A 22,993-nucleotide genomic window follows, 5' to 3' on the forward strand; every position below is an offset into this window, starting at 1 on the left:
TGGATGGATGAAAGAAGCCATCTCGTAACACCAAACAGATATTTCCTCCAGTTACTACTTAGCTTTTGCTACTGTTAAACACCTCACAGAGCATGCTTTGTAAGCAGACACCAAGCAGAACCATTCAAAGATACCACCTTTGACTGCAAGGCCAGGTTTGAAAAAGGGGAACAATAAAAAAGAACTTCATGTTGCTTTTTGTTTCTCTTCAGTACGTAATAGTTATGTTGGGATCATTTCTTAAGAGAAATTAATCAAAACTAGCACTACTGTATAATGCTCTTGTAGCACAGTTACACAGGAGAAGGAATCAGTACCAACAAATCTGATAAATCTCTGATTTCCACACCATTTCCACAGATAACCTTAGGAAGAGCCATTTACTGTAGTTTGTGGATATACACTTAACAGCTTTAGTCAGATTTCTGTGGCAGGAAATGAAACTGTTCTGGGTAGATGCTTTAGCCTAAAAAGTAGACTACAACATTTGTATAATTAATTACCTCAGACATCTGTTAGTGCTTTAGGACTCACTGCTAAAAAGAACTACCATTTATTTTCCAGATCGGTTTTATATTTACTTAGAAAAAAACTTTTACAAGGGAAGAACACCTAAAAAAGATTCAGTGCTGACCCAAATAGTAAGTTAATAAATTTAGCTTTATCTGAACCTAGGAGAAAATATTGCATAAATCTTTATCCTGCAGAAACATCCACTGGAGATGATCTACTACAAAACAGACAAAAACCCCTACCCCATTTAATAAGTTCTCCAAAAAGGACAGGCAGCTTTTCAGGTTACTTCAGCAGCTTTTCAACTAAAACAGTTTGAGCTGGCTTACCAACCTCCTTTATATGTCAACTTGGCGCAGACTCTGCTACCGCAAGGTACCAGAAAGCTGAGCTCCGTGGTTGTACATACTGTCTTTGAACACCATTCGCATAACATTTCAAGGTAAGTGAGATTCAGAAAAGTTTTTAAATTGATAGTGTATAAAGAAGGCCCTCAGTGATTCTCCAAGAAAAAGAAAGAGCTTAACAAACAATATGTCCAGTTAAACTGACCTTTTGGAGTCTTCTAATTTTTCTTAACCCCCCATTGTGCTTATTCTTTTGTTCATTAAAAACTTTGCAAGAGCCATCAGTAACATGACACTCTGAAACTTCATTTTCATCACCTAGAAACCAAATTTAGAAACTTGAAATGAAAAATGCAATCTTGTGAAAGGAAACTGCCACCAATTATTTTATCATAGCACATAGAGCTATGTACAATTAGGATACCAAAGTTACGAATTTGTACCAGCTATTTTTCCATTGTATTTCATTTTTGGAAAAAAGAACGACACTCAAGCATCTGACTTAATCTTTCAGTACCTGATCTTGTAAATAAACCAGCTGTGAAACTCCCAGTTGCTAATATTTTGCAAACCATATATTAACTACAAGTAGAGAATCAGCTAAATTGCTTTCTATTTATTACAAAATTTGCACTTTCTCTGAATACAGATATTTGAGAGTTTGAAGCAGCAGTAGCTAGATTTTTACTTTCTTACTGAAACGTCACTTTCAGTACACACTGTGTTTCTCTGAAATGACCTGAAGGTCTGAAACATGTTTTCAAACACTTTGCAAGCAAATCGAGCAAGCTGTTAGCAGGCAAGGATTGTGTGAGCATGCAGACTTATCAGTCCTATTATTTATAAAAAGGCACCATCCATAAAAGTGTATTCTAATGTGGCTGCCAAAAAGCAGTATTTTTCATCACGTTTTGTGAATTAACATATATGTAATTTTTCAACACTGTCAGAATGACTTTTAAAAGCACTAAATAATAAACTTTTGAATCATTTGAGAAATGATTTGGTTTGAGAAATTTGAGCTTGATTGTACAAGATGAAAAACTTTGATCTATCTTTTGATCAATGAACTTTTAACTACTGAAGATTTAAGTAGATCGTTTTTCCCAAATTTAATTCAATGGAGTCTGCTTTAGGACATTTGTTAATTTTTCATTTCAAAGAAATGCATGAGACCAGTTAAAGATAGTTCAATAATTAGTGATTAAAGTGGCCTAAATTCAGCTCCTCCCAAATAAGCTTCTTCAGATTACTTTTGGAAAACACTGAAGAGTACTATCCATATTTACTAGTCTGACTGCATATATAACTAAGAATCATTTGTTTTTCCTCTGTCAGCTACTTAAACTCTTAATCCTTGAGGTGACAGAACAACAAAATTACAACACCAAAAATGATGACAAACATTTTCCATTACTGATTACTTATTTTAAAATTATAACCTTTAAACTAGTCAAAATTTAATCACTTCTTCACACAAAAGTTACAAGTTTCATGTGAATTTACACAGTATTACACTAATTTTTGTGTAATAAAAGTAAACCTGGCTTTCAGGTACAATCGTTAATTTAAACTCAATATTTAAATACAAAGTTTATTTAAAAAAGGGAGAATGAATTACTTAACTATGTTAATTTTATTTAGTATTGCACTGAGGCCCATCATCTTCAATCACTGAACAAGCCAATGGCAAGTAGAAGAGCTGAGAAATTTAAAGTTTAACTCATTATGGGGAGAACAGAATTTTTAAACACGTATTTTGAATCTTAAAAAAAAAAACAACCCCACAACAACCACAGGACTTCAAAGGATGCCAGGAGATCATCTACTCCACTGCTTTACCCCAAGCAGATGGGGATAAAGCAAGATATGCCTCTGTTAATTTCCAGTAAGTTATTTCAGTGACTGTAAAAGGATGACCCACTGCTTTTGGGTTTTTTGGAGGGGTGGGTTGGGAGGGGGCAGTGAGAAGTGGTGTAATATTCCTTTTGCCACTCTTCACCTGAATGCTCAAGCTCTGCAGCTCGTCCCACTTGGGATTCAAGTCTCAAGACCTGTATGCTTGGACCTCTTTCCAGTTATGGTTCATTCTCATTGGTTCTTCACATTTACTGGAAAGCAGGAACAGGGCATGAGATCCATCACCTCCTCTGATTATCAGCTTATGCATTACATAAATAAGGACTATTCTTTGCAACCCAGATTCTATGATTCTACTTCTTCTCTCCTGACTATCAGGACTTCTCAATTACTTTCCAGCTTTTCCATCCTGTAGATCTCAAGCTTCACTGTCTATTGTCTGTTTTTCCCCGATTGCTTCTTTTTAAAGCAGTTGCTCAAGTCACAAGGAGTTTTCATCTTTAGTAGCTTTTCCTAGGGTATTTTAGATAAGGTCAATGGAACTTTTTGAAGCAATTCCACCCACTGTTAACTGAATTTAGGTCAAGTACACAGCTAACTCATGCCACTGTGGTCCATTAGATCCCCTGAATTCTCTTCTAGACCATTGCTCAATGACTGGTATCAAAAGCAACACCTCTGATAGCCCTATGAAGTATTATAACAAATTAGAGTGAATTTAATTTGCAATTTAAGCTTCTACTCATTCATGATCATTTATCACCAGTGAGAAGTTTTGAACCAGAATATTATCTTCAAAATTCCATTTGATACTTCCTTGGAGTTAAAAAGCAAAGTAATCATTAGGCACAATGAGCTAGTTTTTGTTCAATCAAATCAACCATGTCTATCTAATAAAAATTTTATTTATAGTGTTCTACTTTAAGAACATGATAACAAAGTGTCACTGAAATTAAGCTGTATCATATCTACTATTTTGTACTTATCCACAGAATTATTTACCCCATTTATGAAGAAAGTAAGTCTGAATTTGTCATCATTAGTAATCCTTCAGGTACATATGCACAGCATATTTAATAACTGGAGTTATTATTATTGTAGTTGTTATTCCAGCATGGGCAAATACCAAGTTTTTGCTATTCAGAACACAATTTCTTCGAGTCTTCTGAAAGCTTATGTGCCCACCAGGTTCTCAAAGAGAACCTGTTAATGGTTTAAAACAATTTTGTCTAGTTTGTTATGTGCTCTAGGACAAGTGTCATCAGTCTTTGCAAATTTGACTACATCAAAATAATCCTCAACCTGTTCCCTCTATTCAGAAACATTTGTCCTTTTTTATTTTAAGTTACCATCAAACTTTTTGTGAAGATAAACAAAGCAAGGAATAAAGCAAGAAATAAGCTTTCTTCTTCAACCCTCATTTGTTTTTTAAAAGGACATAATAAAATGTCAAGAGAGGACTTCATACAATATTTTTAGTGAGCTTGTCTTCTTCCAAAACTAAAGAAAAAAAAAAGGCATATCAAATCTAAGGAAGTTTTCACATGTGTGTTTTTAAATATCTAAACAGTATTTTAGCAGCCTTAAGCATCTAGCGCCTAGAACCTCAGGTAAAACTCATTCATCTAAATTAAACGTCATCATTTTTGCACCAAATAACAGAATGATATTCCAGATTCCCCATCTTAACATTGAACTACATTAATTACACTACAATGGGTCTTAGTTTATGTCTTTTGGCCAACTAAGATAATATTTGCTTCCCACTTTCACCATAAATATCTAGAAATCACTCAGCAAGGCTTTAAGTTTATTTTTAAGACTGGAAATAATACTAAGTCCCAGTTCAAATTTCTGAATGATTTTAGGATGATAAAAACTTGAGAGCATACTCTTGCATTCCTTGCCCAGTATTTTTTATTGTTGTAGCTTTCAGAAGAAAAGTCATAGGAATTCATCAAATCTGAGCAAGTATTGGCATTCTAAACCATGTGATTCACGTGCCAATTTACCTTACCATCAGCCCTACTAAAAAAGTTATAAGCAGATAGACTGGATTTCAAAGTAAAGCAATTTACAACACGAATGACAAACAAGTTCTTACACTCTCCTAGTAACATAGATCATTAACTTTCACAAAAGGCAGTATTATTGCATTTCCATAAACTTATATTCATGACAGAGAAAAGCCACTATTTTCTTCACTTTTTAACTGCTAAAGATTTAGGCACTGACACACAAAACCCAGTTACACAGCATTTATTGATTACAGAGCACTGAAATTTATCAGGTATGGCTGGTTTAATCAGAAGGATAGAAAATTTATTTCATCTGCAGAAACAAAGCTGAGAAAGAAAAAGTGGATCTGAATAGGAAAGCATCTTTTAATATTCTTATAACACCTAATTAATTTCAACTCTTGTATCTGTGACAGTTCTCTACTTGATTTATGACTTGGAGTAAGATGAAAATAAATAGCCATGTTTATGCCTGTATTGTTCAGCAGAACAACTGGACAGCCTTGAGTGCACCCTACAAAGGAATGTGAAGTTTGCTGCAACGTAAGTGTTAGGACTTGAAAAGTTAGTTTCAGATTAGCCTGCATATTACAATTCTACTTTAAAATCAAACATCCCATGTAGTCTATGGAAAGAAAGCTTATCAAATCTTACTTCTAGTCATTAAAGACACTGGGTAAGAGTACCACCTACCTCAAAACACAAGCAAAAAAATGGGCAAGAAAAATGTTTGCTATTTAAAATATATACAGATATAATTACATTTTATATGGATATTTGATTACTCCTAACTGTATATATGTGAGTGAAAATAATTCTTTAGCTTTTAAAAATAATATACTGTATTTACCAGTTTTCAAATCATGTACAAGATGGAGAAGAAAAAAGCAATTCACTATTTTACTAATGAACCCCAACAAGAAATAACTTACACTCAAGCAAAGAAAAGGAAATATTAAACCTATATTTAATAAAAATGAATTATTCCATCACACAGTGTCACAGTAGTAAGTTTAAAACAAGATTTTAATTTTCTTCCACAGAACTTGCATTAGGGAAAATACAACTCATCTTTCATTATTGATTCCTTCCATTTTTAAGTGAGCTCATTTGAGCTGTCAAACTTGAGGTTCTACTTGACTACACAATAGATGCATGAATCTGAATACATTATATTGGGAAAAGGGCCATTACTGATAAATCACAAATATTATTAAAATCACTAGAAACACAAATTGAGACTTACAGAAGTTCCTAACAAACAGGATAAAGTATAAACATCGGATAACTTTTGTTTGCTGAATACTGTTCCTTTTCCCTCTCCTCCAAAACTTGTTATCTTAAACAAGTTGTCCAGTGACAAAATAAAAGCATAACATGTTAGAACATTGATCATAATTTCATCACTACAATTTAAAAGTTAGTATTACCTCTAAAATTAACTGACATACCTAAGTTTAAAAGTAGTAAACATTTTCTCCTTCCCCATTTGTTTTCATGATTGTTTAATGAAAAATAGACTGTTATTTGACATTAAGAAATACGTAATTTAAGGATCATCTTCTAGTACGTTGCCACATGGCAAAAAAACCCATACAGTAGGTTCATACATTTATGGGTGTACATTTATACTTGTATAACATATACCTGGATCAACTTTTTTTTTTAAACTGTGTTATAATGATGCACTCCAGGCATCAAAATACAGATGTAGTGAACCCAAAATAGCAGCTCACAGTTCAGCAACTTATTACCCACAGATACAAGCACAGTCACCATTCAACATTTCAACTGGATGACTTCATAAGTCTGATAACAAGTTTCTTGAGCCCTTTAAGTTAATAGTTAATTTTATATAATTCATTGATGCACTGCTGCAGAATCTTCTAGGAAAAACAAATGACTAAAGTATACAATTATAATTATAAATATTCAACCCTTGGTAAATCTTGAGAAACAGAACTCAAAATATCAAAATCTGAAAGCGATTACCCCAATGCAAGTTAGGAGCATTTTTCAGGGAAGTTCCTGAGATTCAGTATTTGGTATATATTTGCATTGAAATAACTTAGGCTAAGCCAACTTGAAAACACTCAAATATAAAAAATGCTCTTGAAGTTATTACTAAAAACTAAGATCAGTTCCATATAAAAAAGCCATGGTTGAAAAAGATGTTTACATTGCAACTCTTGCACATGCCCTCAAATGTCTTATTCAGTCTTCATCATGGCACAAGTTAGAAATTGCTAACTCAAATATTTTCTTTTCCACTAGAGATTTTATGCCTTTAATGGCAATTAATCTAAAGTAGCAATTTTAACTTGTGAAATAAAAACAATTTGAACAAGGGACCCTATGATGAGGAGTTACTTATAAACGATTTACAAGAGCACCATAACATTTAAAACAGAAAGACCTTGGTTTCTTAAACAGATTTTGAATAGCAGCAGAAAGTTTACAGAATACCAAGCATTAGGGGAAAACAAGGCTCACATACTTTTGTTGCGTTCTGTGAGCACAGTTCCCTTATCTCTTAGGGACTTCTTTGTGTTTGTAATGTATGGGGAAAAAAAAGGGTATTCTTTTGGATCCTATGCACTCACTTATTCTACTCAAAAATAAAGTCAGTACTGCAGCATTTTCTTCTTTTGGTGCAATTCTGAAATATTTTTGCCCTTGGGAATAGCAGTTCATTTTGCAATTTAGTTGCACGGGTATATCTAATGCAGTACGATATCTTTTCATTTTCCGGCTCTATGTAGCAACTTACCAGTAGTGCGAGTACAGTAATTCACATTGGTTCTGTAGGATTTTTCATGAGCATGCTGAGGCAGCCTATTCACATCATCAGAATCTAGAGCTTCTGCAGTGTCAGCTTTTTCACCATCTGACATATAATTTAATGGCACACTTCCAGGATGTTCAGTTGGTTTGAAGTTTTTCTTTACTGAAACATCATTTGCTGGAATGGACTTTTCCCTACTTTTCTTGGGAGTAGTATGGGGCTTACAGAAACTCACATCAAGTGAGTCCATGCCTGTGAAAGAGTCTTTGCAACAAACTTCAGGAGGATTCCACGATTCCTTTGGTACTCGTACCTGTACTTCATTTGCATTCAAATTAGATGATGAAAAGAAGTCTTCATAAGAAGAGTCTTCAGCGCAAAAAGACTTGCTGTATGTAGTAACTGCTTGCAAGAACTCTTTAGGCCCTGATGCACCTAGTTCTGAGGTAGCCAGTTTCACACTAGATAGTGTTTGTGATTTCTTCCTCTTCTTGTCTTCAAGCATAAAATCATTTCTGTCAACAGGGAAGCTTCTATCCAATGAACATGTATTTAAGTCTTCACTGTTCATAGGTGAATTAGAGAGACTGCCAATCAAAGCAGGAACAGTATTTAACTTGACTATTTTTTTGGAAGGAGTAATATGACCCAAGCCCTTGATTTGGAGAAGTGAACTTTCATTTGCAACTGAAGTAGTCACGCTATTTTCATCCTTCTGATTTTTCCTTGGAAACTTCTTTAGATCTTTCTTTTCTAAAGACAATTTATCATGCAAAGTGTGCTGCACAATCTGTTTTTTTCCTAAGCTTCTTCTGCTATGTCGTTTTGGTGTTAAGCTCTTCTGCTCATAGCTATGGGAGGGAGAATTCACTGATGCACTCATGGATGCATGAGTATCAGTCCAAGTATCACCGGCATATTTTACTACCTCTGTTTTATGTCTCTTTAATTTATCAGTTCCCCAAAGATAATCGTAACTTGAGTTCAAGCAGTCTTCCATTTGTTCTCCTGCAAAATATGAAAAATGGCAGTATAAATGTATTTAACAAAACAGAAAGAGTACCAAATTTCTTAGTAAAATACATACAAAATTACTGAAAGAAGAAAACAAGGATTTAGCCATTTCTCTGGATATTATATGGCAAGTCATCAAAACCCAAAAAATTTATTAGAAACAAAGCACATTCTATGTTGACAAGAAGCTACAATAGCTTTAGCTATCATATCTTCTTATATGGTAACAAGTATCCGTAAGTCCTGTTCTGCTTTCTTGAAACAAAGCAGCAGAGGAACTCCCTTTCACTCTTGTATTTGTGGAGAAAACCAGCATGCTTTTACACTGACAAAGCTAGCTATAATAATACTGGAAACTCAATAATCATTTTTACTACCACAGCATTACCATCACCTTGTAGTTTTCGCTGCTAAGATGAAATTAAATACATTGTCATAGTATCATACCACATACATCAACACAATGTATTAAAAATAATTAGAATGTGGAAAAATATATAATTTCATGTAGCTATTCTTATGAAATGATTTTGGGGGAGGTGATATGCAGATTCTATTCATAACTTTTCACAACAAATTCCTCTGAAAAAGGTTAGTATCTTTGATTATTCAGAATACATTTTTTAAAAAACCCACTTGTTCTACAATCTGATTATTGCAATAGAAGTCATTAATGGGGAATAGTGTGAGGAAAGAGAAGGAAGTGAGGAAGCAACGCAGCAGTAAGGCAGAGCATTTACCCAATGGGATTCCTCATGCTCCCTTTTCCTTGACTTTTTACTTCTACATACTTTGCAAGTTAAGAAAAACTAAAATAATTCAACTTTAAATAAAAATGATAGAGCAAATATATACAGTTCCCATTTCAGTATACCAAAATAAGATATACAAGCCATGTATTATTCTTAATTTGTGTAATATATAAAGTTGTGTTAGCTACCTGGTAACAATGCATCTGCTGAATTAGTTAAGACACAAGTAGACAGCGGGCAGTCTCCTGGTGAACTGCTTGGAGGTTTCTGAGACATTTGTGAAGCTAGGAATTTGTAAATAATAAACTAGTTAGCCCTATTTGCAAATATACAGATTTCTACACCATCTATTCTGATTTCAAAACAGCTCAATCACAGGAGACAAGTCATTGCTTTGCCAACTAACTATAACCATATAAATAATTATACTCAACAGTATCTCAAATTTACATACTAACAAAAAAGCTATTAGATATTCTACAATTTTAAGCAAATTTTTTCTAGATAACTCAGCACCACATTCTTCTGAAACTAAAGAATGACGCAAACCATTTAGAAAATATTATGGACATTTCTAAGCCAGCTGAGGCATTTTACTAAAGAATCTGTCAAATTCTGCAATTAGCAGCAAAGCCTTGATACAGGAGAAATGCTTTACAAAACATTTGAAGGTATTACCTTAAAACTCAAAGAGAAAACAAATACAAGCCACACTAAAATAATCTAATTTTTCATCCATGTATCACTGGTTCTTTACTCTCCTCCCACAATTATTTTTGAAATTATAAACTGACAGTCTAGTTGACACAGACTTCTTAAAACTTCAAGTACTACAGATTCCTGCCCAAACCGCCCAAGATGTTCCACATTTCAAGATTTTATAACAACTGACAAAACCTAATGACTTAGACCTCAATACTTTCACAGTAAGGTAATGCAAACACTAAAAAATTATTTGAAAACTGCAATCTAGATTTAATTCACCAGGATCTGCATTTTGAAGTCAACTAGATTTATTCAATTATGTCATTCAAACTAGTTTATTTTTTTAAAATCCTGTTCTTCAGTACCTGGACAGATGTCTCAGCAATTTTGGACTCCTTTTTAAAACTGTTGGCTGGGGAGTAATAACATTACAATCTTTGTGAAGTACAGCATTCACATTAAAATTTAACAGGAAATAAAATTTAGAGTCTTGCTGTAAAGTTTAACCAAATTGTGATAATATCAATTTACAAGTTTAGAAAGTCTAGCTTAAACATTAGTCCTCTTGAGCAGTCTAGTGATTAAGAAATTGGTTTTGCAATCATTTTCTTCCATGACTTCTTGTGTCCTTTGATAGAAAGAAACTAAAAGCTAAAGCATTCACATCTACTCAAAACCTGGGAAGAACAGATGACATGCAATCGATTTAAGATATGAAAAAAAATTCTGAAGGCCAGAGCAAGACAAGTGCACCACAAATTCAGCAGTAAAGATGGTAGCCATTTGTCCATGCTCAAGGGTAAGTAAAATGTAACTTCTTACCAGTAGGAGAAAGATTTTCTCTTTTTTCCTTCATCTCCTTCATTCTTCTTTCCATTGCACTGCATTGATCTTTTATCTTATTAACAGGGCTGTATACAAGTGAACCATTGTCTCCAAATAGTAAAACTGGTACATCAGTTTCTACACAAAGAAATTGCACTTGTATATTAATATTTACATGCAATAATAGCTTCATGTGAAGTTTCTTTTTTTTTTTTTTTCAAAAAACTTGAAAAAATTAGGTTCCTTATACCTAACATTATTATGAATGCCTTAATATCACAAATTTGCAAAGAACTCTGTAGCAAGTCAACTTTATTTCTCATGGTGAGATGCATAAAATTAAAAAAAACCCCAAACCAAAAACCCACCAAGTGCTTTAAAGAAATAACTTAAGATATTTGAATCTCAGTCCAAAGTAGTTCTTACCAGCATTAATTGCTGTCTTTTGTACAGCTAATTCTTTAGCCATCTGGTCCAGTCTTCTCTGCATCTTTCTATCATTTTCTGGAGTTTTTTCAATAAAGTCTTTTGGCTGCATACATTTGTGCTACAAGACACGCAAAACTATTAATTTTATGGTATAAAACTGCCAGAAGTAACTACACTTCCTATTTGCCTACCGCTTTAACACAATATTTATTATCAGTGTTTAACTCTATGCTACTTATTATCACCTCCTTAAGAGTCACAGATAATTGTAGAAGCTAACGTTTTCCGAAGTGAAATTTAATATGAAATAAGAAAGAACCTAACAGATTTTTTTAGGTTAGATTTTAGTAAAAAGAGACTAAGTCACCATCTTTTCTTTTTTGCTTGTAGCAAAGCTAAGGCTTCAAAGATTTCTTTTTTTTAAATACCAGGATTTTGGGGTTTGTCACAACTCAGTGAAACATAAGCCACATTAGTCATGTTTTTTTGATTAGTTAATCATTATGTCATCCTAATCTAAATCTTCATTTCTTTATTCACCAATATAAAACCCCTACTTTTATTATACTTTCTTCAGATAAGATGTCACATCATCACAGCCATAGCCTCCCTTTAAAAACCTGCTCAGATCGATAGGTACAGTTTACAGAAGGTTCTGAAAATAAACAGTTCAAATGCCCGAGGTCAGGAAGTCAAGTTCAAACTTTAAAGTTTACTACTCTAGGCCTAGTTTAAAAAAAGGAAAAAAAAAAAAAAAAAAAGAAAAAAAGTCATATACTCACTTTTTTGATTAGTAGTGGTAATCCTTCATTAGTATCTACTGCCGGAAATAAGGACTCATCAACATGTACTCCAGTTTCTCGACACCTGTAAAATAAATTAGAGCAGGCTTTTTTTTTTTTTTTAAGAATGAGAACCTTTATTGCAGAGAGAGTTGTCTGAGCCCTGTAATAATGAAACACAAACCCTTCCTAAGTGTGCCTCTTTAGCATAACTACTGTAATGCTAAAAAAAAGTAAGTCTATTACACATCAAATACAGGACAGGATACCATATTTTTTTGTCCTAATGATGCCCTCTAAATTGCTGTTCTGAAACTCAGAAGATTCCCACTCATACTTAACCTTAACTTGGTCACTGCAGTGACAGTAAACTCCCAGCTACAGTCTACAGGATGTCATGGTGGGGGGCAGGAAATTTTTCCATTCAGGCAAATGAGGAAGGAGGCTTCATTGGATACTGGCTTTTACATCTTACCCCTTAGTCTCAATTTTCTGCCTTCTCTTTGTGTATGCAATGCTAAAACCAGCCTGTTACTGAGAAGCAATCTACATTTATGCAAACTTTTTTTTAAATTACAAAAACCAAAAACCCAACTGATACCATACTCCAAGTTTGTCCTGTCTTTTCATATTCAAAGACTGACTTGAGAACAGGACTAATATTATCTTGGAATGTGATACAATCTACTGTATTTGTGAACACTAAGGATGATATTGAGACAAAAGCTTTTATTAATACATAAATTAAAGTTCTTTTGATCAAAATAGGTAAATACAGTTTTATTCTCAAACAATAAATAATAAAACCATTACGGGAAAGAGTATGGAACCCTAATAGACTTCACTAGAATTCCCCCAGAAGTCTTCCAAAACTGTGATTCTAGTGACACCTAGTGATCTAACTGCTATAAAGTTTGTATCTGTAGAATTATAATCTAATGCTTAGTTTCTCAGTGTTGAATAAAGATGAGCCAAACCACTACATATATTTGTCACACTAACTGAGTTTAGAGTTCTCTGGAGCATCTAATAGAGATGATATTCAACACGTTGGACTTCAGCGCCTATTATTAAATTCTGGATAATAATCAGCATAGATGTGGACTACATTAAAATCTACATTAATTCAGAGATTTCATCGATTCAGAGAAACTAAACAGAAGAAAATTTGGCCATTCAATATCTTATAAGAATTTTTTACTTTGCAGACAAATCTGAATGTAAATGATTTATCTATCTTATTTGTGACATGAGTCAGTTACCATACTAAGAATACACAGGTAGTTTCCCAATTATGGGTCTGATTTGGAAGTATTAAGTGTTCTTAATTTGGACGCAGATTGTAGCAATTCTATCTTATGTAGTGTTCTCTTTGTTGTTGGGTTTTGATTTTTTTTTTTAGGTTGCTCATTGAGGTATTCGAGTTGAAGAAAGACTAAAATTTTTTTTTTCAGTGATCCCTAAGCTGTCACTCATTTTGCATTAAGCTTACCATTTATTTGCATTAATCTTACAGCAAGTCCATGATTTTGTACACTATTTTTAAAGTTAAACATATCTACCGTTCTTAGAAAACAAAAGGAAACAAAACACTTCATTTTTTTAATTAAATATACATTTACTCTGTAGTTACAAATTTTTTTTTATTTCAATTGTCATCTTATTTTAAAAGACCCTTCTTCCCAATCAAATTACTTCTTATTAAACTGTAGAACTGCATTCAGTTTAAATTCAAATAGACACTCATACTATAAAGCAGAAGCTTCCAATACAAGTTTGAGGCAGATCATTGGAAAGAGCACTGGAAATCCAATAAGAGTTGAGCAAGGTAATGTTCACTAAATACTGCACAAACACTTGTAGTCTAATTAAATTTGTGCTGTTTTTTTGTGGAGAAAATATTATAGCAATTTTTCAAATTATAGGGCATGGTCCTCCAAGAGGCTCAAGCACTGCTCCAGGGAAGGTAACTGTAGTGTACACGCATAACACTTTGGAAGTAGGGGTCCACTAGCTGTTAAGCGGGAGAGTATTTGGCACAACGCAGAAGAATCAGGAAATGCTGGAGTTAATTGTTTATGATTTGCTTCCTTGTCTGGTGTTTTCAGAGCTCAAACATCAAAAAGTAGTGCCCAGATTAAATACCATATACTTGCAGCATCCTGTTTCCAATATGAAGATTCCCAAGAGCATCTAAAAACATGAAAACACAGCAAACATTCCCAGTTTGCTTTGCTATGTTCCACAGATTTCTGGTTTAAAGATGGTCAGATGCAATACTGTATTTGGTTTTTGATAAAACTAAATGTTTAATTGCTTCAGCATTTTTTTAAACCCATGTAAATCTTTGCTGACTATAATTCTGCAACAAGGAGTTCTACAGCCTAACCGTATTTTGCTAAAAACCATCATTTACTGTTTTCTATGAATCTGCCTACAGACAGATTCATGTGATCCTTTCCAATTCTTCTACTGGAAAGGAAAATGTACCTTCATTCCCTATTCAGCCACTCCGTATCAACCTTTGTGTTCATAAGAGTCTCTCCCCCTCCACTCCCACTTCTTTTCCAGGCTGAAGAACTCTGGTCTCTTCAATCACATCTTTTGAGAAAAATATCTTACAACTTCAGTTATGCTTGTTGCCATCCTCTCGCAATATTCCACGATAAAATGCTGTCATCCCACTACATGAGGTTTTATGTTCTATTTAATTTGATTTTTGACTACTGCTGAGGTAGTAATGCCATGAAAACATTTACTCTAAGTCCCAAAATCTTAATTTTCCCCTCACACAATGTGATGACCATCCTCCTTCTGATACACTTAAGAGGACTTATACTTTAAATAGGCTCCTTGACACCAGCAAGAGTTTTATTCCCTTCACTATCTTAGTGGCTTCTTAACAGAACTTATTCCATTTTAAGTAGACTCCTTTTTGAAGTTCAGCACTGTCACAGAACTTTTTGGGTTTTGCTATTCCAGTACAAACATGATTTTATACTGTGGCCATACTTACAAGAAGGTTCTTTGAAATAATTTGAACAACCATCCACAAACCAATTAAGACCAAGAAATACTTAAAATATTTGTCTTCACACTGCACTCCAACAGGAGTCACCCAATCCCCAGTCTACGTGAGAAACTTGCTCTGTACTATTACATTTCCCGAAATGACATTTCACAGCATTTCTGACCATTCTGAGAACATTTCACTTGCTAATAAACATAGCGACTGGTTAATCAAGCCATCTTTTTTTTAGTAACGCTAAAACTTCAACTCATATGAACTCTGTGTTATTTACTTACAGTTACCAGTTTCAAACTAAGCTTCCATTCATACAGGACCACTATGTTACTGGCACAGACTATTCAGTCCTTCCTGTTTACATTGTCCCAGGGTTCAACAAACTGTCTTCTGCCTACCAAATTTCTGAGATATTGATATACTAGGCATATAATTTAAAGTCAGGCACTCCAGTTCTTATTACAATAAAATTTAGCATGTATGCTAGCACAGACTCATTTTATTTTTGTATTGTCTGTGCCTCATATTTGAATAACACTATGACTAGTGAGACTATTCATTACTATCTCTTACATAAGCTTCTACTGCTCCTGACCTATATTTTGCTCAAGGGTACGATATTCCTATAAATTCTGCCTAGGGTATACATTAATCTAAGTTGTATGCTCTTGCGTACCTTTTGGCATTAACTTTAAACTAAAAGGCAGAAGAAAAAGATTACAGAGAAGTTCAATCACAATTCATAGCTTGGGTGTCCCCTCCCCCCACAGTAAAATACATCTCTCTCTTTCAGATGATCTCCCCAGTTCCAACAAACTTCATCTTCTAAGCCATACAGCAAGACCTTGCCTTATCTAGAGCACCTTATCTAGAGCATGATACTTGGAACACTTCAAAAAATACCAGGAAGATGCTAGCCTTCTCTTTCCTACCAAACAGGTTAAGTTTTCCCTCCAGATCCTTTCTCCTGTCTCTTCCTTTGTTGCTGGTATCCAGCAACAGTTAAAGCTTCTTGAACCTTTTACACCTGGATCTCAAAGCTCCATGCTGTCCCATACACTATCACATATCCAGCTGTCTCTGAGCTTTCTACACCATTCATCCACTCAATACCTTCCAGTATCGCAGAAGAGACTCTTGGGGTGGAACTGCTATTACAGAGACAGCATTTCTGACACATCCTACACTCTCCCAAGCAAGGCGCTCTCCTTCTTCTATTGCAGATGCTACTCACCTGGACTTTTCCGGGATCCTGTTTACTATAGCACATCCAAAGTCCTCAAATAGTTTACAATTCCTGTGACTAAGGCTTCAAATTCTGTATTTATACATTTAGCCATCTGAAGCATATGCTTAATTTTATAACCAAAGATTCGAACTGAAATGATCATCATTCTCACACACCCAGATAGCACCAGGTCATGGAAAGACATATTCACATAAAAAAATTTTGCATCACCCTCAGTTTTGAGAACTTAAGCTATTTCTTCCTCAGTGTTAAAGCTGGCTGCATTGTGCAGCTGTAACTTCTATATCTGATATTCTTAAAGAAAAAAAAAAGAAAAATCCTGTTTCTGCAGAACTGCATGGATTTCTTTTTTGGCCAACAGACTTGTATCATAAGTTGTGCGGTTGTACTGGCCTACATTTAAGTGGCTGCAGAGCTCAGTTTTGCCCCTCCCCCCCTTTTTTAATTTTTTACTTTTGCACTTAGCAGACTTCTATCTCTCCATGCATATTACAATTGGTACAGGAAAGGGCCTCTTTACTTGACTTAAATTCTCATTTCCATCATCACAGAAATTTATCAATTGGAGTGTTTGAGTATAACACATGCATATTCTGAAACACTGTAAGTGTTTTTACACTTCATCTGAAATCTAAGTTAGGCCTCACAACCACTTTGTAAACTCAGAGAAGCAGCTGTTGACTAGTAAATTCTCATGGACTGGCTGCACAGCTGAAATTTGATTTTTTTTTTTTTTTTTTTTTTTAAATTTAACTTTTTCCATATGGTAGTCGAGAATCTTCAAGCAGTGCTGTTCTGAACCTGCCAAATGTCTTAAAAGCCAGACTACATACGGATCTTTTTCTTTCTTGCTAGGAGATATTCTGTCAACAGGAGTTAAGCAGAGAAACAGTACAATGTCCCTGATGAAATGTGCTTTTTCATATGAAAATGGAAGAATTCTATTCAACATAAATATCTGGTCTTCACTGCCTATGCAAGCCATTTGAGAGCCAAGGAGTGGAACAGTGAATGGTTAACAAATATACTATGGAACTACTCCAACACATTCATTTTTCAAGAGTTAACATTCTACCTTTTTATGCAAGTAACATGCTTAATAATAGGAATAATGTCATAGGAAAGTTATCTTCTACTCATAGATTTATCACTATTTCAAATACATTAAGAAAACAGGTACTATACTTAAATTTTTAAATAAAACAATACTAGAATCCATTATCTCAGGAATGGGTAGCATTCATTATATTCACGAGTACTCACTTCTCCACCCAGAGTACAGAAACTATTTTTACACCCCTCTTCTGTGCTTTTCTCCATGTAGCCCAACGTCCATCTTTGAAGACTACATGGGTCACATTCTTGTTCAAAGTTTTTGAAACCTGCAGAAGTACACAGAGAGAACATCTGATAATCAGAAAATGCTAATGAAACTAGCTAGTGTAGTCTGGTTTTAATGCATAAACCATTAGCATAAAAACTTATTCTAAACAATATGTCAAGGACTCCTTTGATCTTTCTCATCTTCTCAAGAAGCCTCAAGCAATCAATATTCAAGTCTCATTAGTCAAGTCAATGCAATGCATGCTAGAGGGCTAGAGAAGCCTTTTGTTTTCAAACTTGTTTTCTCTAGGTTACCATTTTCATCTCCCTACTCCAGCTGTATCACTAATCTTACAACATTTTTATTTATGTAGCCCAACATAATTTCTTATGCAGCAGCCAGTACAAAAAGTAGTTGCCACTATCCAAAGAAATGACAAATTACATTTTTTATTTAGCAAAGAACTCACAGGCTTAAAGAGTACAGCTAACCTCATCCTTTAAACTAATTCTCATCAATAAAGATCACTTTTAGTTTTGAGGGAAGACTGAAGCTACTAGAAACAAACAAAAAAAATGGGAACACTTTAAAAAGTGAGAAATACAGAAAACTTAAGTCAGTACAGCTAACGTCATACCTGACATTTTCATTGTGTTCTACAACTGATCAACTCTTCAGTTATTGGACTCTATTTAAGTGATAACCTTTTTAGTTCTAGATACTCCATTCTTCAAAACCAAAGTTTCCTTTTGTGGAGACTAAACATCCTATGCATAAAACTGTTTGATCAGTTGTTGTGATTGTTGACACGATGAGATGGGTACAATTCATATTTTACAGCAGCATCTTCTTAGCACAGCCAAATGGAAATAGCTGTGTAGCTTTCTGTTGTGCTCTCAATTGCATCACTGTACTTGGCTCCCAGCGTGTTGGATCTATATTTGGCTTTAAGAAAACCATTCAGCTTTTCCAAAAATTGCTGGTGGCAAACTGATTTATTGCTTCCCGGAAGACAAAAAACCATGATATTTAAGTATCTAGGTATACAGGACCAATGAATCTCTCTCTATGACTCCAGATACAATTGCTTACTTGCTTATGCTAGTATCTGGCTCACAGCCTATGTCCTAAGGAGACAGATGCTTAATATAGCTTTGTCTCCAAATTATAGAGGAGTACCACCTTACACCTCCCTCTCACCTCTCCTGTCTCCTCCCTTACCCTGGACGTCCTCTGCTGCTCACCTGGCCTTAGCTTGAGATGTCTGAACCAACAACCTAGTGCCATACTAATTTAGAATTTTCTTTCCTGACAGAGTGAGCCATGTCAGTTTACTATCATGTGCTCAGCCCAATAAAAGGGAAGAAAGTGTCTGGAATAGTGAAGGGGCAGGACCACCCCTTTTCACTCACAGAGATCTGCTAAATAGACTCATCTGCATCATCTGCCTACACCTTTCACCATATCCAGCTACTTTTTGATCAACTTGAGGAATTTTGAAGCCTCATGCTTTGTCATATTTTCTGTGAGAAAAACCTAACATCATCAGGATTCCACAGATCTGCTGGTACAGCACAAAAGAACAAGAAATATTTCTTACTCAAATTATTTATTGAGCACTGTATTTGCTTTTATCATAAAAAGTTATTCTACTGTTCTGTCACGCTATCTCAGCTAAATTCATACAGAAAAAAAAGGCTTTGGGGAGATTACCAAAACTTCCTAAATCACAGTAAGATACACCTACACACCCACTTAAAAAGCACGGGAGTTTACACAAGTGTTATTTAGAGCATGATGTGGGCTGTAAGAACCTCCATTAACCAGTGATAATGTGCAAAAAGGAAAGATGCCAGTTTGACTTTGGTCTTTGATTGAAATTTTACAGCCGGCAATTAAACATATTAAACATAATTAAATTAAATATATTTTGCACCTACTTGATATGGAAAAAAAACACTGAGACATATACAAAGACTCTTAGATGTATTTTTACTAGCACTTTGGAGCTGAACCACATTTGTAGGAGAGTGAATGGAAGAATAAAATGTCATGGTACTTGAGTTAGAAAATATTGTAGTAACAACAGAGCAGCTGCCTACAAGTTAAAGAAAACAAAACAACATAAGGTACATAACTTGTAAACCACAGGTTTTCAACACTTAGATTCAGTTTGCCCACAGTATGTGGCAAGCCCAATACTTCACAACAAAGGCATGCTATCATATTAATATACAGAGAGGTTTATAGATAGAGATATAGTGAGACTTTAAACGCATTTCCTATTTGTCACAAATAAGAATTTTACAGCACGTTCATCTATTCTCAGGTCTGTGATTATCATCCTTCCTGCACTTTAAAAACTCATATTACAAAGAAATATACATGACAAGCAGAACAAGCAAGCTGGTTTGTACGTGGCTTTCCTACTCTACTTAAAACAAAATAGTTTCCTTACTCTTGCTCCCATATCAAGAAGTTGCTGTTCAAAGGTTTTCGAGTAATTTTCTGTTCTGTTAGATGACCAAACTTCTACAAATGCAGATACACCTGGATCAGAAGAGAGAAAACAACAAAGAGCTAATGAAGGATATACTATGGTAATACTGGTTAAGCTTCCTTGCCAACAAAATTTTGCCTTTGTACGTATTGCATTCGGTAGCAAGTATAGCTTTTAATAATCTGAGTATCAGATGTTAGCAGCAGAACATTCTTTTTAGAGTATTTCTGTCCCTTAAATTAGTTGTAATGGAACAAACTTAGAAGTTTGACACTAGTTACACAACTTTTCAGTTGGTCTATTTAAAACACACTACCAGCTTAACAAGCAATGCAGTTCCTTTACATGACTACTTACCCTTATCATTAATGGCTGCTAATCTTCAGGTTAATAAAAAATTTTATGACAAGTTGATGTAACACAAGTTACAGAACATAGTGAAATAAACATAATAGAATTATTCCTTCCCCAAACCCCCAGAAAACTACAGAAATATTACTTAATTTGCAATTGACTTAAAATTCCACCTTATTTATATTGAATCAGCCCAAATTAAGTACATATCACAGGGGCTAATACAATTTCATGTCAGCTGCTTCACGTAACTTTAGGTATATCACATTTAAGTAGCTTCCTTTATCAATCAGATTAATAATCTCTTGAAGGAATGAAGTCAGCCTCAGTTGAGAAGGTCTTTAAACAAACACACACACACACACACACACAGATAGATGTATTGACATGGAGGGATAAGCAAATGAAACTCGTAACAATCCCTTCATTAATTTTACTTACAACAGGCACTAAAGTGACCTACAGCTCCATCGGCCATGCCAATTTCCCATTTTGGATGATGAATCAGGAAAGTTCCAGAAAACTGGAGGAATGCCAGTTCACCAAAACCAACTTTACACAAACTGCTGGCCAGACAACTCTCAGAACTCATGAATGAAACTGAAAGTGTCAATTTAAAAGGGTCATCCTTGGCAAACATTGCTTAAGTATCTCAGTTACTACATATGTCCTTCTGATTCATTATTATGTACTGTATTCTTTCTAAATGAAAATCAGAATAATGGTCCAACAGTAGAAGTACTTTTATAAAGATTAACCTATTTTTATAATTGCTAGAAATACTTTTAATGTACAAGAAAAATATGGAAGATAAAACACCTCCTTAGCCAAACCACAGGGAAAAATCTTATTATTAGTACTATGACTTCAGATATACATGGGAACTTAAGACAAGTCTTACTCCAATGTGCTTTTAATTGTGTTCATTCTACTACTGGACCAGGGCAGCTTTTGTCAGAGATGCTTTTTTTCTTGATTGCTCTATTGTGAAAAATACTGCACTCGCATTTGAAAAAAACAGTACCTTCCTCTTACATCAAATATTTTAGAACCTTCATAGTTATAATTCTCCTAGAAAAACAGGTTAGAGCATTTCAGTGAAGATCAAACTAGGAACTTACAGGAACATTACTTCAAAGCTGCACGCATCTGCAGCAGGATCAAAGGTGTATTTTACAATAATTAGCCAATTTTAGCTAATCAAATATACTCCAACAAAAGCCAAGGCACTTTGCAAGTTTTGTACAGTGGATGGAAAGGAAAATGAGGAAGGGTTTGGAGCTTTTTTGAACTGGAAGAGCTCCGAGAACAGCTCGGTTCTTGTAAAGGGCAACTTATACTACAAGATCTCAGACAAGGCCGTGACAGCGGAGAGAATAAACACCGGAGGGCAACCTAGCGAGGCAGAAATTTGGACGGGTGTAGAAACCAGACAGGACCAAGCCACGACCGACCAGGACAGGAAGAGCGGGCAGACACCGACGCGCCGCGGCAGAGGCGGCGGCGCCGAGCAGTGCCGTACCGGCAGCCACCCCAAGGGGCAGTCGCTCCCCCCCGCCCGAGGGGCCTCCACGTTTCCAGCCCTGCCCGCCGCCGCCGGGCCTGCGGCCGGGCACCATCCGCGCCCCACCGGGACAGGCCGGGGACGGCCCAGCCGCCAGGCCCCGCCGCCGGTTTCGGGAGGATTCGCGCTTAGCCACAGCAGCCCCGCAGCGAAGGCCTCTCCGTCCCGACCCCACGGGAGGGCTGCCCACCCGCGGGGGGGGGCCACGCCACCCGGTCGAGCTGAAGACCGACCCGCCCCGAGGGCTGGGCCCCCTCCGGACTCGGCGCCGGGCCGCCCCCGGGACAGATGCCGGGCGAGGAAGGAGGCGAGCCCCCACAGCGGCCTCGGCCCCGCCAGGCCCGGCCGCTCTCCGCCGGCAGCGCCGCCGGGAAGCACCGTGGAAATGGCCGCGAAGAGACGGGGTGCCAGGGCAGCGCTTCAAAACGGACCCGCTGCAGCCCGGCGGCTCCCCTCAGCCGCGCCGGGAGAAGCGCGGCCCGGCCGCCGGCCCTGCCCCCGCACAGCGGACGAGCCGGTACCTTTCAGGACGGGCTCCATGAGCGGCGCGGCGCAACGGCGAGAGGCTCCGGTACCCGCCACCGTTCAAAGCCGCCCCCGCGCACCGCCGCCGGGCCTGCGCGGGCCGAGCTCCGCCCGCCCCCTCCCGCGCCTGCGCGTTGCGCCCGGCCGCGCCGGCGGAGCTGCGGGGGGGCGCGGCCCTTCCGTGGCGGCCGAGCGGGCCTGGAGGGTGAGGGGGAGCCTGGGCAGGGCCGGGCTGGAGGTGGGGGGCAGCGTTCGAGCCTGGCTGCCAGAAGTCCGGGATACAAAGCAGTTCTGAAGTCCCTTTTAGAAAAACGTGTGCTCAGCCAAGCGTAGCGCTGGGGGAGTCTCGGGACAGGCGAATGCTGCTGAAAACAGTTTTGAAAAGCTGAGCAATAAGTGAATTTTCTGTGTCTGTGTTCACT

The 22,993-nt window shown here is 36.4% G+C and overlaps 1 protein-coding gene across 1 annotated transcript in view; it reads right to left on the reverse strand.

Annotated features, from left to right (window-relative positions):
- The window catches only part of MCPH1 (microcephalin 1), a 132,373-nt gene extending 109,787 nt beyond the window's left edge, over window positions 1-22,586 (reverse strand). The window contains exons 1-9 of the mRNA XM_075708006.1: window positions 22,568-22,586; window positions 20,087-20,178; window positions 17,568-17,686; window positions 12,031-12,115; window positions 11,246-11,366; window positions 10,817-10,957; window positions 9,478-9,573; window positions 8,330-8,531; window positions 1,066-1,183 (exon numbers count right to left, since the gene is read on the reverse strand). Coding sequence (XP_075564121.1) covers window positions 1,066-1,183; window positions 8,330-8,531; window positions 9,478-9,573; window positions 10,817-10,957; window positions 11,246-11,366; window positions 12,031-12,115; window positions 17,568-17,686; window positions 20,087-20,178; window positions 22,568-22,586 — 993 coding nt within the window. The remainder of the gene's footprint in view (window positions 1-1,065; window positions 1,184-8,329; window positions 8,532-9,477; window positions 9,574-10,816; window positions 10,958-11,245; window positions 11,367-12,030; window positions 12,116-17,567; window positions 17,687-20,086; window positions 20,179-22,567) is intronic.
- Between the last annotated feature and the right edge of the window lie 407 nt (window positions 22,587-22,993).

Source organism: Pelecanus crispus, chromosome 3 (assembly GCF_030463565.1).
Source record: "Pelecanus crispus isolate bPelCri1 chromosome 3, bPelCri1.pri, whole genome shotgun sequence".
Taxonomy (NCBI): domain Eukaryota; kingdom Metazoa; phylum Chordata; class Aves; order Pelecaniformes; family Pelecanidae; genus Pelecanus; species Pelecanus crispus.